At 35.7% G+C, this 13,491-nt stretch overlaps 1 protein-coding gene and 1 pseudogene across 1 annotated transcript; both read right to left on the reverse strand.

Moving 5' to 3' along the window:
• Nucleotides 1-1,983: 1,983 nt before the first annotated feature.
• On the reverse strand, nt 1,984-6,074 carry LOC110696541 (annotated as a pseudogene).
• A 3,217-nt stretch (nt 6,075-9,291) lies between these two features.
• LOC110696549 (60S ribosomal protein L22-3) lies at nt 9,292-11,519 on the reverse strand. Its single transcript, XM_021873878.1, has 3 exons — nt 11,395-11,519; nt 11,046-11,312; nt 9,292-9,801 (listed from the first exon to the last, which is right to left on the reverse strand). Exons 2-3 carry the CDS (start codon nt 11,276-11,278, stop codon nt 9,657-9,659), a joined length of 378 nt encoding a protein of 125 aa, XP_021729570.1. The 5' UTR covers nt 11,279-11,312; nt 11,395-11,519; the 3' UTR covers nt 9,292-9,656.
• Nucleotides 11,520-13,491: the final 1,972 nt, after the last annotated feature.

Consider the following 13,491-nt stretch of genomic DNA (forward strand, 5'->3'; position numbering starts at 1 on the left):
AACTGTCGAGTTTACCTTTAATCGTATTTATTGATTTGAGTTACTTTTGGGGTGAAGTATTGATTTATTTATTCATTGCTTTGCTTAGGGACAAGCAAAGGTTTAGCTTGGGGGAATTTGATATACGTGTTTTATACAATGGTTTTCCCCGGTTTGATTGCATGATTTTACATGGTTTTGAGCTCTACGGAGCTATTTCTTGCTAACAATCTCTTCTTTAGTGTATTCGATTGTTTTAGTAAGCTTTTCAGGAATATGAAGCGTTTCTAGGCAATTGGACGTGTTTTTAGTAGATTCGGAAGAGTTGATAGCCAAGAACTGCAATTTATGTGGAATGCCCGACCGGGCATGGCTTGCCCGGGCAGACCGGGCAATGAGGAGTTCACAGGAAGAAGCCCAATTCTGAACGGTGCAACGCGCGCCCGATCGGGCAGGCTTCGCCCGGTCAGACCGGGCGATGAAGAAATCAAGTTATGAGATGCAATTTTGGAAACGTGTTACGCGCGCCCGACCGGGCGAGGTTCGCCCGGTCAGACCGGGCAAAGAAGGAAAACTGTCGTATTTTACGCAGCCTTCCTCCGCCCGATCGGGCAAGGTCCGCCCGGTCAGACCGGGCAAAGCTCAAGAACGCGTATTTTCTTATTTTTCCGAAATATTATCTTTTGGGGGTATAAATACCCTTTTGTAATTAACTTTTAGACAGTTAGTTTTTCATTAGTTTTCTCCTTAAGCCCTAGAAAACTCTCAAGAACCCTAGTTTTATTTTCTTAAGCAATTTCAATCTTTAATCCTAGTTTTATTAATTGTTCCTCAAGAATTCAAGATCATCAATTGAAGTATTTGGTATTTCTTACTTTCCATCTCTTTTATTTATTTTATAGTTCTTTAATTATGTGTTCTCTATTAGATCTTGTTTTTGATTTAATTATGATTTGTGAGTAGTTTCCTTAATCCGGGATCTTGCTAAGCCCGATTATGATTGATGTATAAAGTAGATCTTTAAATTCCCCAATAATAATCCCAATTGACATGCTTAATTGATTGTGTTTATGCCAATACTAGATTAGGGATAATTAGTATTGTTATCATCCCTTTGTTCTTATTGCAACGGAAGTTGGGTATTAACGGGATTAGGTTATTTCAATTAAGGGTTTGAAGATCATCACGGAAGTAGATGATTGAATAATTAGGAATCTAGGCATGGTGTTTAATGTCCCTTATTCGCTTGATTCCACGGAAGTAGGCTTGATAGTTAATTTGGGAAGCCATTGATAACTCGGAAGAGACCTTTGGTATTATTATTAGGGATTGCTTTTCTTCTTGTCAATTGATTTATATATTGGGGGTAGATTTATTAGTTTATCAATCATAATCGTGGTGATGCTTGATCTTGGATGCTTTAGTTTATTGATTAATATTTCCTCTAGTTAATTGTGTTATTTAATAAATTAGTTGATTATTATCATCCATTATTGATTGGTCACGTGCTTAGTGATTAATTGAGTCTGATTAATTGAATGAACCATAGTCTCTTGGGATTCGATCCTTACTTGCCCTACTACACAGTTAGAAGGAATAGTTAGGTTATTTTTGTTAGGTACGCGATAAGCCTATCAGTTGTTTTCTAACTGCATGAGGTTCATTTTACATATAGTCCTTGCTATATCTCGTCTATTTTCCTCCCCGTTTGCCTATTTGCCTTGGTTGAGTGGATCTCATTCCCTAGTATCTTTAATTCATTGATTTAGAACCATAGTTTGTTTGTCTTCTTGACGAACCCCAATTCACCAATTGACTTCGAGTTAGCTTAAGTGTAAAGATCTTTGGCAATCATATCCCGTTCCTTGTGGACCGAACTCTTACTTGTCATTATGCTTGGTTTGTAAGGTGTTTGTTAATAAATGTGTTTGATTGAGTGTGGAATGTACGACCGTTCTAACGCCCATCAAAATGATTGACACCACTCAACAGATAACTAGAGATGTAAGATGCTGCACTAGTAAGCCTCAAACCATACAGAGCAGTAATCATCATTATTTAAGAGAAACTGCTACAGAAACAAATTAGATCTAAATGAACTAGAGGACCACTTATGATGCATGAAATATATACGTATACAGAAGGGTGACATCCATCGTCGTCCAAAACCACCATGGAAAAAGCAAGAAAGCAGATTAGCAGACAAGTAGAGTTAGAATAGAGAAACCTGAACAAAGCTACTAAGATTTCTTCCATCTTGAAGTATGATTGGTGTCTTCTAATTGCTTCACAACATCTCTCATGGTCGGTCGTTTGCATGGATCTCTTTCTGTGCACTTGAGAGCTATAGAAAGTACGTCATATACCTGTTCCATGATCTCAGAATCCACAAATTCCTCACGAAGGGCTTTGTCAATCACATGATCGATCTGTTCAGAACAGTCCAAAGCTGACCTGACCCATCCGACTATATCCATTCCCTCAGGGAATGATGCATCTACTGCCTTCTTTCTGGTTAACAGTTCAAGCAATACAACCCCATAGCTATATACATCTGACTCTGTACTCCTCTTTGTTGCATAAGCATTTTCTGTACAATTAATACGGGGATCAAATAGTGTTATCAGCAGTTCAGCATTCTTAGCTTAAAGGCTATATTAATATCAAAATGAAGTTTGAAAAAAAAATATATAAATTGAATATTATAAGGGTGATTTGTAGTATTGTAGTCACCCCTTGATAGATACATAAATTTAACACTTCAGAAAAGGAAAAGGAAAAAAAAAAAAAAAAAGCATTTTCATAAATAAGTTGATAGACAAAGTTAGAACTAATACTTGAGAGTCTTGGAACAGTACAAAATAGAAGAGCAACAAGATAATAGGGGAAAAGCAGAGCCCTAGAAGTGGTACCTGGTGCAATATAGCCGGTTGTTCCAGAAACTGCAAGAGATTGAACTGAAGTTGGTGATTGATCTAAAAGCTTAGCAATGCCGAAGTCAGAGATATGAGGCTCCAATTCTGAGTCCAAAAGTATGTTTTCAGGCTTGATATCACGGTGTATGATAGCAGGAATACAATCAAAATGAAGGTATGCCAATCCATGTGCCATTCCAAGAGCTATCTTGTATCGTATATCCCATAGCAATAAAAGAGGATCCGTATGCTGGAGAACATCACGAAGGCTTCTGTTTTCCATGTATTTATACAATATCAGGCCATAACCCTTCCTCAACCAAAAACCTTCCAATTTGACTAAATTTCGATGCCTGATTTTCCCAAGTGTCTGCACCTCTCTAACCATACTCTCATTTGCACCGGTCTGACCACCAAAATCAAGCTTCTTGACAGCATAGACATTTTCTGGAGCCAATGAGGCTTTGTAGACAGTTCCATGAGCTCCTCTCCCAACGGCGTATTTGTCATTCAGATTTTCAGTAGCCTCCATGATTTTGCTGAGCAGGAAAGACGTACCTTCCTGATTTGATAACTCAACGTCTTCTTTCTGTCTTCCTTGACTTCTGACACGGATATAACAAATGAAAAGGGCAAGAAGCACCACAAAGAGCAATGATCCAAGAGCTATAATTGCTATGTGAATACTGTCCAAGCGACTCTTAGAGCTCTTCTTCCCTAGCCCATCATCACATGACTTAATGTATCTTCGTGCTGTGCAATTAGAATCAATGGCATGAGAACAGTCAACACAAAGTGCAGAATTTCCCAAGAACGATGATGGCGATATTCTCAACGGGTTCAATAGTGTTGAGGGTATTGGACCAGAGAACAGATTGTATGAGACATTAAGCTCAACCAAAGAAGGCATATTACCAAGAGTTGCCAAGGATCCTGATAGATTGTTGTGAGACACATCCAGCTGCTGTAGATTGGCTAATCCCCCAGAGAAGAAGGTAATTTACCGGTTAGATTATTGTTACTAAGATTTAAATTGTATTTCAAATTTGTCAACAAACCGATTGAAAAAGGAATTTCTCCTCTGAATAAATTGCCACCAAGTTGAAGTTCTGAGAGCATTCGGAGTTCTGATAGAACAGGAGGAATTCCTCCAGTAAGACTATTCTCTCTTAAATTCAAGGTAGATAAGGCTACCCAGCTTCTTAGAGTCAGTGGAATCGACCCATTCAAGGAATTGAAAGCCACATCAAACTGAAGCAACTTATTCCAGTTCCCAAGCTGGGGTGGCAATGATCCTCCCAAATGATTATAAGATAGGTTCACTGCCTGAAGATTTGTCAGATTTCCAAGCTCTGGTGGCAAAAATCCAGTAAGCTTGTTTAATGACAAATTGATTGTGGTGAGATTACGACAATTCCCAAGGCTCGGTGGCACTTTACTACGAATATTATTTTCACTCAAGTCCATGAAAATGAGGCTGTGATACAAAGAAAACTCAGGAAGCCTCCCTGCCAGGTTATTTTGTTCAAGTCTTAACCTAGTCAAACTTGAGCAACTTCCGACATCAGTAGGTATGCTACCACTTAGCATATTTTGACCTAAGTTAAGAACCTTCAGCTGTTTACCAAAACAAAGGTGAGGAGGAATTTCACCAGTGAATTTGTTGTTTGTGAATTCAATCTGCACCAAACTATTATTGATCCCCAAACCTCGTGGTATGATCCCAGAAAAATGGTTCTCATGTAAAGAGATGTTCTTGAGATTCTTCATCTTTGTCAGTTCCTGAGGCAGCTCCCCTGATAAGTTGTTGCTATAAATAATAACATCCTCAAGGGTCTGAATTTTCCAAATACTAAGTGGAAACTCTCCTGACAGTCGATTTTCAAACAATTCAAGGTTGCTTAATTTACTTAGAGACCCCAGTTCACTAGGAATCTCACCCTCAAGTTTGTTCTCTTTCAGTCGTAATTCGGTCAAGGACCTACAGTTCCCAAGTTCCGGAGGTATCTTCCCTGACAGAGAGTTCTCTGCAAGGTACAGTTTAGAAAGTTTGGAAAGCTGACCTAATGAAGCCGGGATCTTTCCCGTTAAGTGATTATTTACTACAGCAAAAAGCTCCAGGTTGCTGCAGTTACCCAAGCCATGAGGTATAACACCACGAAATTTATTAAACGACAAAACGAGCTCAATCAAATTCTCACAACTACCAGAACCTAAAGGAATGGTACCTTCCAACTTGTTTTTGCTAACATCTAGATAGGCCAAATTAAGGTTATTTAGACTCTCAGGCAATACACCCACCAGCTGATTATCATTCAAATAGACAACTTCAAGGGCAGAACAATTGCCTATGGAAGAAGGTATAATGCCAGATAACTGATTGTCATACAGATAAAGAGAAACAAGTTCACTAGCATAGCCAATATTGGAAGGAATTGAACCAGTAAGCTTGTTATCATTCAGAAAGAGTGACTGCAAATGTGGGATCCGAAACAACGATTCCGGAATCTGAGATGTTAAAGAGTTGCTAAACAAGCTAAGACCCAATAAGTTATGCAATTTTCCTAAGGTTTCAGGAATTTTACCAGTGAAATTGTTGTTTGAAAGGTCCAAATACTCAAGAAGACTACAATTGGAAATCTCAGCAGGAATATCACCAGAAAAGGAGTTATAACCAAGATCAATAGTATTCAAATGAGATAATTGACCAATTTCTGGGCCTAAAATCCCAGAAATCCCACAATTTGACAAATTGAGAGAAACTACATGACGGGTTTTGTCACATTGAACACCAACCCATGAACATGAGCTAAAATTGGAAGAAACCCAGTTAAATTTAACTGAATTTGGAACAACCCAATTAGCTAAAAGTGATGTTAAAGCCTTTTCATCAGAACTCACAGAGAATGCAGTTCTAGACCAAAAAGACATGAAAATTGACAAGAAAACAGTGTAAATGAAGCTCTTAACTTCTGCCATTACAAATCTAACTAGGAAATTGAAAGATAGAGAAGAAAAATACCAACTTTGAAGGGTGAAATGTTTGGAAATCACTTCATTTGGAACATGATACTAGAACCCACCAGAAAAATTATGCCTTTTTACTAATCGAGTTAATAGCAAGTACAGAAAAAAATTAATTGAATAGTTAACAAAGGCAGTATAATTCGAACTTCGAAGTACAAGTATTAAAAAGGTAGAATAATGAATGTTTCTGATATCGAGTTAGTATAAATTCCACGCGGTGTCAATATTCAGTGACCACTAAGCACGGTCTTTGTCCTAGTGCATTACTACTGCAGCAAAGTTTGGTGTGAACAAGTATGAACTCTACTATTTTATTAGTTTTGTGTTTGACTATTCATCAACTGAGTTGATTTTACTTTGGTCATTTACTCATTTTACATTCGTGTGTTGCTTGGTGAGTACTTGTTTGGTTGTATAAACAATGATACAATTAATACTCCTTTTATTTCATAATAATCGTAGTATTTTAACTATTTGACTAACAGTCTGACACATACGTAAATTCATAATTTTAATTATTAATATTTGTAATTATATATTATTAAGATAAGAGGTATAAAAGCTTAATCAGATGAAAATATATATAGACAATTCAAAAATAATTTACACGGCAATATATGTTTTTTATAGTGATAAAAAGTATAGTTAACGTAAGCATATGAACCATGAAAATACCAAAGTGTTGCAATTATTATAAAACGGAGGGAGTATTGAAGTTTGCGCTCAAAACTATGAATCTCATCCTGATTTTTGTGGATTAAATACAGATGTTATTTTCACTCTATAATTTCGACATCAACATTTACTCCTTCCGTCACAAAATTAAGAGCTTATTTTTTCTTTTTTAATGTCCCATAATTAAGTGCTTAAATCTAAAAATGGCCTAGCATTTAGGACCATTTTACCCTCATCTCCAATATTAAATCCCCATTTCTCCCAAGATTCCATCCACTTGTCATAAATTCTCCCACACATTTTTACTCACTTCAATTCATTGTATTCCCTCCGTACTTTATTACTCGCTCCACTTTTTTAGACACAGAGTTTTAGAAAGAATAATAAAACATATTATTTATGATGGAAGTGAGGTTGATTGAATTTTTTTAAAAAAATCTGAAAAAACAAAAGTGAGTATAAGTTGGGAGGAGAGAGAATATGTAAAATATATATACATAATATGAGGGAACCACTAATGGCGAGAAAAATGGTAAAATATTGTTAAAAATTTCCCAAAAAAAAATGAAACTAGTAATAATATACGACCGTAAAAGAAAAGTGAACTGAAAAACAAAATACGGATGGAGTATTTAACAATTTACTTTTGATATTCAACTAGTTTTTAATTTAGGCGATACCCCGGATCATTGTGAATATATAAACTAAACTTTTATAGATTAGTTATATTTTTATTTTTGATTAATTATTTTTATAATAGTACTTGTACTATTAAATTTTTATTTTTTTTAAACTTTATTGAACATTAAAATTCATCATCTATTATTGAGTATCCTACATATTATTAGTTTATTTCGTTTTGGAATTGTTATAAGAAACTCTTTACAAATGTCATATATGTAGAAATAAAATTAGCATATAAATTGCAACATATTTTTGGGTTACATGTTTCAATAACTATAGCAAATGAAAGAGATGTGATCACTTTTGTTATTATAGATTGTTGTTAATTTTACGTGTATAAATTCTATATGTATTATTAATTTTAAAATTTATGAACATAATTAACACTTTTAATATAATATTTGTTGACATAAAATGTGTCTTTAAAGTGGTGGTAAAACTTAAATTATAATGATCATAAGGTCATGGGTTTAAACATCAATGCTAACAATTTTTTGTTTGAGGAAATAATAATGATCACTAATGGACTGGTATGACATGCAGCACATCATATACCAAATGGCAAAATTGGTGACACATGGCAAAATTGCATTTTTGCCATGAATTTTAATAATATATATTGATATTGATTCCCACCCATCCATTCACAAACAATATTATAAGCTTAAATTGACAATTTAAACCCAAAATTAAACCACTAACTAAAGAATTATAACCTAAGTTACGATTGCATGTACAAATTAGGAACTAATTTCAAACTAAAGTAATGATTGCAAGTACAAATTATGACTTAGTTCATGTTTAGTTCACCTAACTTTTATTTATTTCAGAAAAAAAAAATTAGGAGTAGGAAAAGTAAGTTCAGATCAACTCCGATCAGAAAAAATAAGTTCTGACGACACACATTATCGTTTTATAAGCGGTTTTTTATTGTTTAATATCATTAATTTCATAATGAAAAAAAAAATATGAAAATTACATATATATAAAATAATCAACATAAAGAATCTAAGAAGGCCTCATTTGATGTATTTTTCTTTATAGATTATTGAACACATAAGATCAAAGTTGGTCAAATCAAACAATCAGATCATATCAGGCCAGATTAGACCATAGCAAATCAGATAAACAAAAATAAGATGAATTAAATAAGCACTTACACTTCATCTTGGTCAACCATTTGATTGAAATTCTTTGTTGAATTGTTGAAGAAGCTTCAAAATCAATCAGGGTTTACGAAAAGAGACAAACAATTTTTTTTATTCTTTTTGAATTTTGGAAACAAAGAAAATGATTTGGAGTGAGAGAATGATTTTGGTAAAATATTTATTTTTGGAAAGATAAGTGTAGGGTTGACAATGGGGTTAGGACCCGACCCAAACTCAGTTAGACTTGACCCATATTTTAGGTTATGGGTCCTAAAAATTTAGACCCGATGGATCTCGATTGGATTTGGGTCAAATTTGGGTTTTAATGCAATAGGTCAAGTTTAGGTCCAGGCCAGGTCTGAAGATATTTTTCTTAAAAAATTCAATAAGTCATAATAAGTTATCTATCTAAAGAATCGGATAAAAAAAATATACAGAACCTAACTACAAACTATAGCCACCACTCCTCCAAGGACTCCAAGTCAAACAACTCCTAGCCTACTCTCGTCAAGTCGATTGTAGTATTAGTTTACGTACTACTCCCGCTGTCCTTAATTATGAGTTTATTTAGGTTTTTTCACGATAATAAAGAAAGTTGATGGAAGTACATAAGTGCATCCATAATTGCATGTGAGGTTAGAGAGAAATAGGAAAAAAAAAAATAGCAAAGAATAATTGAAAACATGCAGCAATGTTTGTTGCAGATAATACGTAACGGAGAAAGTACACAGTTCTTTGGTTAGTTAATGTTCGTGTTCTTTCCCCCTTTTTTTAGGATTGAAAGCACCCTGCATTTTATGTGAAAGGCACTGTCATTTTGGACCAGGTGTACCAATCAAGAATCACAATAACACAAGAGCATGTTAACACACAATAACACAATGTTTCACAAACATTTAAAAAAACTACCAAGAACCTATGTCCCTTCAAAGAAAGCAAACAAGCTACCATGACAGATAACATGATAAAATCACATAATCTACAATAAAACTCTTCCTACTCTTCGTAATAACTGCTAACTCTAACCACAGAACGTATGGCACAGCTGGGAGATTCCAGAAATTAAAACTAAAGACATGCAGATAATTTTAAATAAAAACCAAAAATAAGTGTTGTAAAAAAAATCTCAAGTGATACGGTGTCGAATGCATAGAATCGTTTTTCCTCCCAAAATTATGAGATCTCACATAAGGAAAATCACGATAGCTCAAAACTTTATTCTAAAGACCTAATCTTCTTCTTCAGCCTCATTCTCAGCTATGTTGAAGTACCGCAACTCGTACACATTACGATCCTTGTTAGAAGCAATGACACGAAGCCAATCCCTAACATTGTGCTTCTTCAAGTACTTCTTTGTCAAATACTTTAAGTACCTGAAAATAAATTCAAACCAAGATTACTCAAAAGTAAAACAGGCATTCACCTATCAAGGTTCATACATCACTTTTAACATCTGCTTCTACAATACAATACAGAATAAGTTCATTCAAGTGTAGCTAAACTCTACAACACAGACTAGAAAAGAATGCAAAAACAGCAACACAAGCAATGTGACGCGTAAATTACCGAACTTGTTCAAGGTAGTATAACAGAGGTGAAGACACAAAATGAAAAAAGATCTTGCTCACAGGAGATACATCAACCATCTTTCAAGTTCATTTATCTCAATAATTAAACACCACTTCAAACAGCTGGCCTAGAAAGAAGGCGAAAACAGCAACACCAGGCAATGTTACTCATATAATACCAAGCACATAGGGTCAAGAAGAAGCTCGAGGTAATACAATAGAGCAGGTCATCGGCATAAAAATGAATAAAAAGGACGTCAACCATCTTTCAAGTTCATTTACTGAGATTTCAACGCGCCAACATCAATTACACACTGAATGCATGGTAAAGATGAAGTTCAAAATGGTACAGCAGGGCAACAGCCAACAGATGACATGAACCTAAATTAAACGATCAGGGTCACTGTATAAATTCAGCAATCTCTATAAGATTAAAATGCAGCATACATTCAGCAATCTTAATAAGATTAAAACGCAGTATACATTCAGCAAACTTAATAGGATTAAAATGTAGCACATGTTATAGGATTAAAATGCAGCATATATTCAGCAACAATAAAATGCAGGCATATATTCAGCAATCTATCTTTTTAAGATTAAAATGCAGAACTTGATACAAAAATACCTAACATGTCAATTGCACAAATCCTGAAATAAAATAAAGTAAAAACCCCAAAATTAGAATAATCAATCACTAAAAAAAACTAATCTAAACTCCTATCCGCACCATTTATAGTCAGTTTACCCATCAATAATTTAGATCGATAACAGGACATAAAGCAAGGAAACAGACCACAATAACACAGGCACATAAAGATACATAGCATCACAAACATGAATTTCTGAAAAAGTGAATAAATAACAGAATATCAAAGAAAACTACCTAAAAATCTAAACTTGTCCAACAATAACGTAACCAAATCAATTAAAACCCTAAAAGGCTAAAACCTCACCAATTTCTCCCAAAAGAAAAAAATCAAAATCAAAATCACTAGTGTATTATATAAATAAAAATAGTAGTGTAAAAATAAAAGAGGAAAAAATGAAACCTCTTGGAGAAATTGCTATCAGAATTGACGGTGATCTTGTTCTTCTCACGAGTAACAGTAACGGAATCACCGAGAGCACCGGCCTTACCGCCGACCTTAATTCTCTCCTGAAGAAACTTCTCAAGAGAAGCAATGTCCATGATTTTATCTTCGACAGGCTTTGCACAGTCAATGGTGAAGGATGCACCCTTCTTCTTGCCCTTGGCACCTCCTGCTGCTGCTCCTCGACTCATTTTCTCTCTCCTGGGTTTCTGCTTTTTCGTCGATCTGCAATAACAAGGGTCAGTATAGCAGTGTCCAAGTATGGAAGAGAGGGACGGAGGAGAGGTGAGAGAAAGAGAGGGAGTACCGTAAGTGAAGCTCTTAGCGGCCAAATGAGAGAGAGAATCAAAAATAGGGTTTAGGTTTTAATACAAAAATGAGGGAAAAATAGGAGAATTGGGTCTTCACATATACCCGACCTGGGAAAAATTATTTTAACATCACATAAAAAATTAAAATTTTGAAGTTACTACCAAAATTTTGTAAAAGTGTAATCAAATTGGGGAAATATAGTTCGTTTGTTTGGTAATTATGGTTTAAATTTATCACATTTATTATTTACAATTATTTTGTACTCGAATTGATGGTTGGATTATGTTATGTATGCATGTAACTGCCCAATTACAAAATTAGGGTTCATCACAAATTGAAATTGGGGCTTTTCGAATTAGGTAATTAAAAATGAAAATGTTGTTGACAATGTTAATTCGATAGTGTACAAAACTGTATATGTAATTGTTGATCTAAAATTGATGCAGATTATGTCGTTATTAGCTCTTCCCCTTCTAAGGAAAATGCCAGTGTGGTGTGCCAATGGCCAAGCTCACTAGCTGGATAAGGGAGAATCCAGATAGGAAGTTCATATCTTGTAAGTTTTATGACCCAAATCACAGAAATTAGGGGCTGCAAAGCTTTCGAATGAGTTGATCAACCTGATGGAACAGATTGGCAAACAGGAGTTATCACTAGACGAAAAATGTAAATGAGCACCGGTTCAAAAACCCCCTTTAATACCAGTTTTGAACCGGTCCAGATTTGAGGGATGCAATGAAAAAAAACAATTAGCACCAGTTCAAAATCGGTGCTAATTCTTAGTTTTCGCACCGGTTAACCCGTGCGAATTAATTTCTTTGGCACTGGTTAACCGGTGCCATTAACTGTATTTTTTTTGTTTTTTGTTTTTTTTGGCAATAATAATAATATTAATACTAATAATAATAATAATAATAATAACCTGTACATCCTGCATTCATTCTACCATTATTATAATATATTGTAATAACAACAACAACAACAACAACAAGAACAACAACAATTATTATTATTATTATTATTATTATTATTATTATTATTATTATTATTATTATTATTATTATTATTATTAGTGGTAACCCCCTATTATTGCTACGCACCAACTTAACCCTCTTTTTTTTGGATTATACAAAATGACACTACTTTTCTTTTCTTTTTTCCTAAAGATGACATTCATGATGGTGTTTTAACATAAAATAGTCAATTAAAATTAACTATGGTTAGTTTTTTTTAAAAGAAAAAAAGAAAAACATTTAGAAAAATTAACAACCACAACCATAAATCCACACCACCATCTCCACCAGCCAACCACCGCCATATCCCTTCCCCTTTCACTGTCGGCGACCCCAACTACTCAACCACCTGGACTCTAGACCGCCGAACACAGACGACCCATTCTCTGTGTTCATAGTCGACCCACCTGCAATAATCTCACTCGCTGAAACCTAATCGGAAAAGGGTGGGATTCGTCGACGGGGCAGGGGGGCTCGGTGAGGGTTAAATTGATGTTGCAGCTGCCATTGTGGTCGAAATTACAATTGTTGGTGACTGAATTGTTGATTGCAAAGGGAGATTAGGGTGAAGACGGTGGTAATTGGTAAAAATCGAATTGGTGACGGTTTTAAGGTGAGTTGGGAAGTGGCCAGCGTTGATTGGTGGCGAATTGACGACTGTAGGTGGCGAATTGGTGGAGCAATTGGTGATGTGTGGGCTGCCGGAGGTTGGGTGGCTGTAAGTTGTTGCGTTGTGGTGTGATGTGGCTCGGTGGTTGGGTGCGAGGAGTTGATAGATTTAAGGGGGCTGATGAGGTGTGCAGCTGGGCGTTTTAAAAGGTGCGGCAGCGGGAGATGGGAGGCGAGGAGGTGGCAGGGGTTGGGGCTGGGTGGGGGACTGGGGGGGTTCACGTGTAGAATCGTCGCCGGAATAAGTGGGGTCATCGGATGTGGTTGGGGTGGTGGGGGTTCACGGGTAGGGTTGCCAAAATGGATGGATTGGGTGGGTTCACCAGCTAGGGTGGGGGCTAGTGGGGTTCGCCAGCAGGGGTTGGGCTGGAGGTGGAAGGTTAGGGTAAGGTGGTGGATGTTGGGCTGTG

This window comes from Chenopodium quinoa, unplaced genomic scaffold (assembly GCF_001683475.1).
Source record: "Chenopodium quinoa cultivar QQ74 unplaced genomic scaffold, ASM168347v1, whole genome shotgun sequence".
NCBI classification, from domain to species: Eukaryota; Viridiplantae; Streptophyta; class Magnoliopsida; order Caryophyllales; family Amaranthaceae; genus Chenopodium; species Chenopodium quinoa.

What these genes read in the sequence shown, in the direction of transcription:
- LOC110696549 (XM_021873878.1), bottom strand. Translation starts at nt 11,278, where the DNA reads ATGAGTCGAGGAGCAGCAGCAGGAGGTGCCAAGGGCAAGAAGAAGGGT. An exon ending in GATAGCAATTTCTCCAAGAG is followed by an intron (nt 9,802 to 11,045) that starts GTTTCATTTTTT and finishes ATTTATTTTCAG; the next exon opens with GTACTTAAAGTATTTGACAA.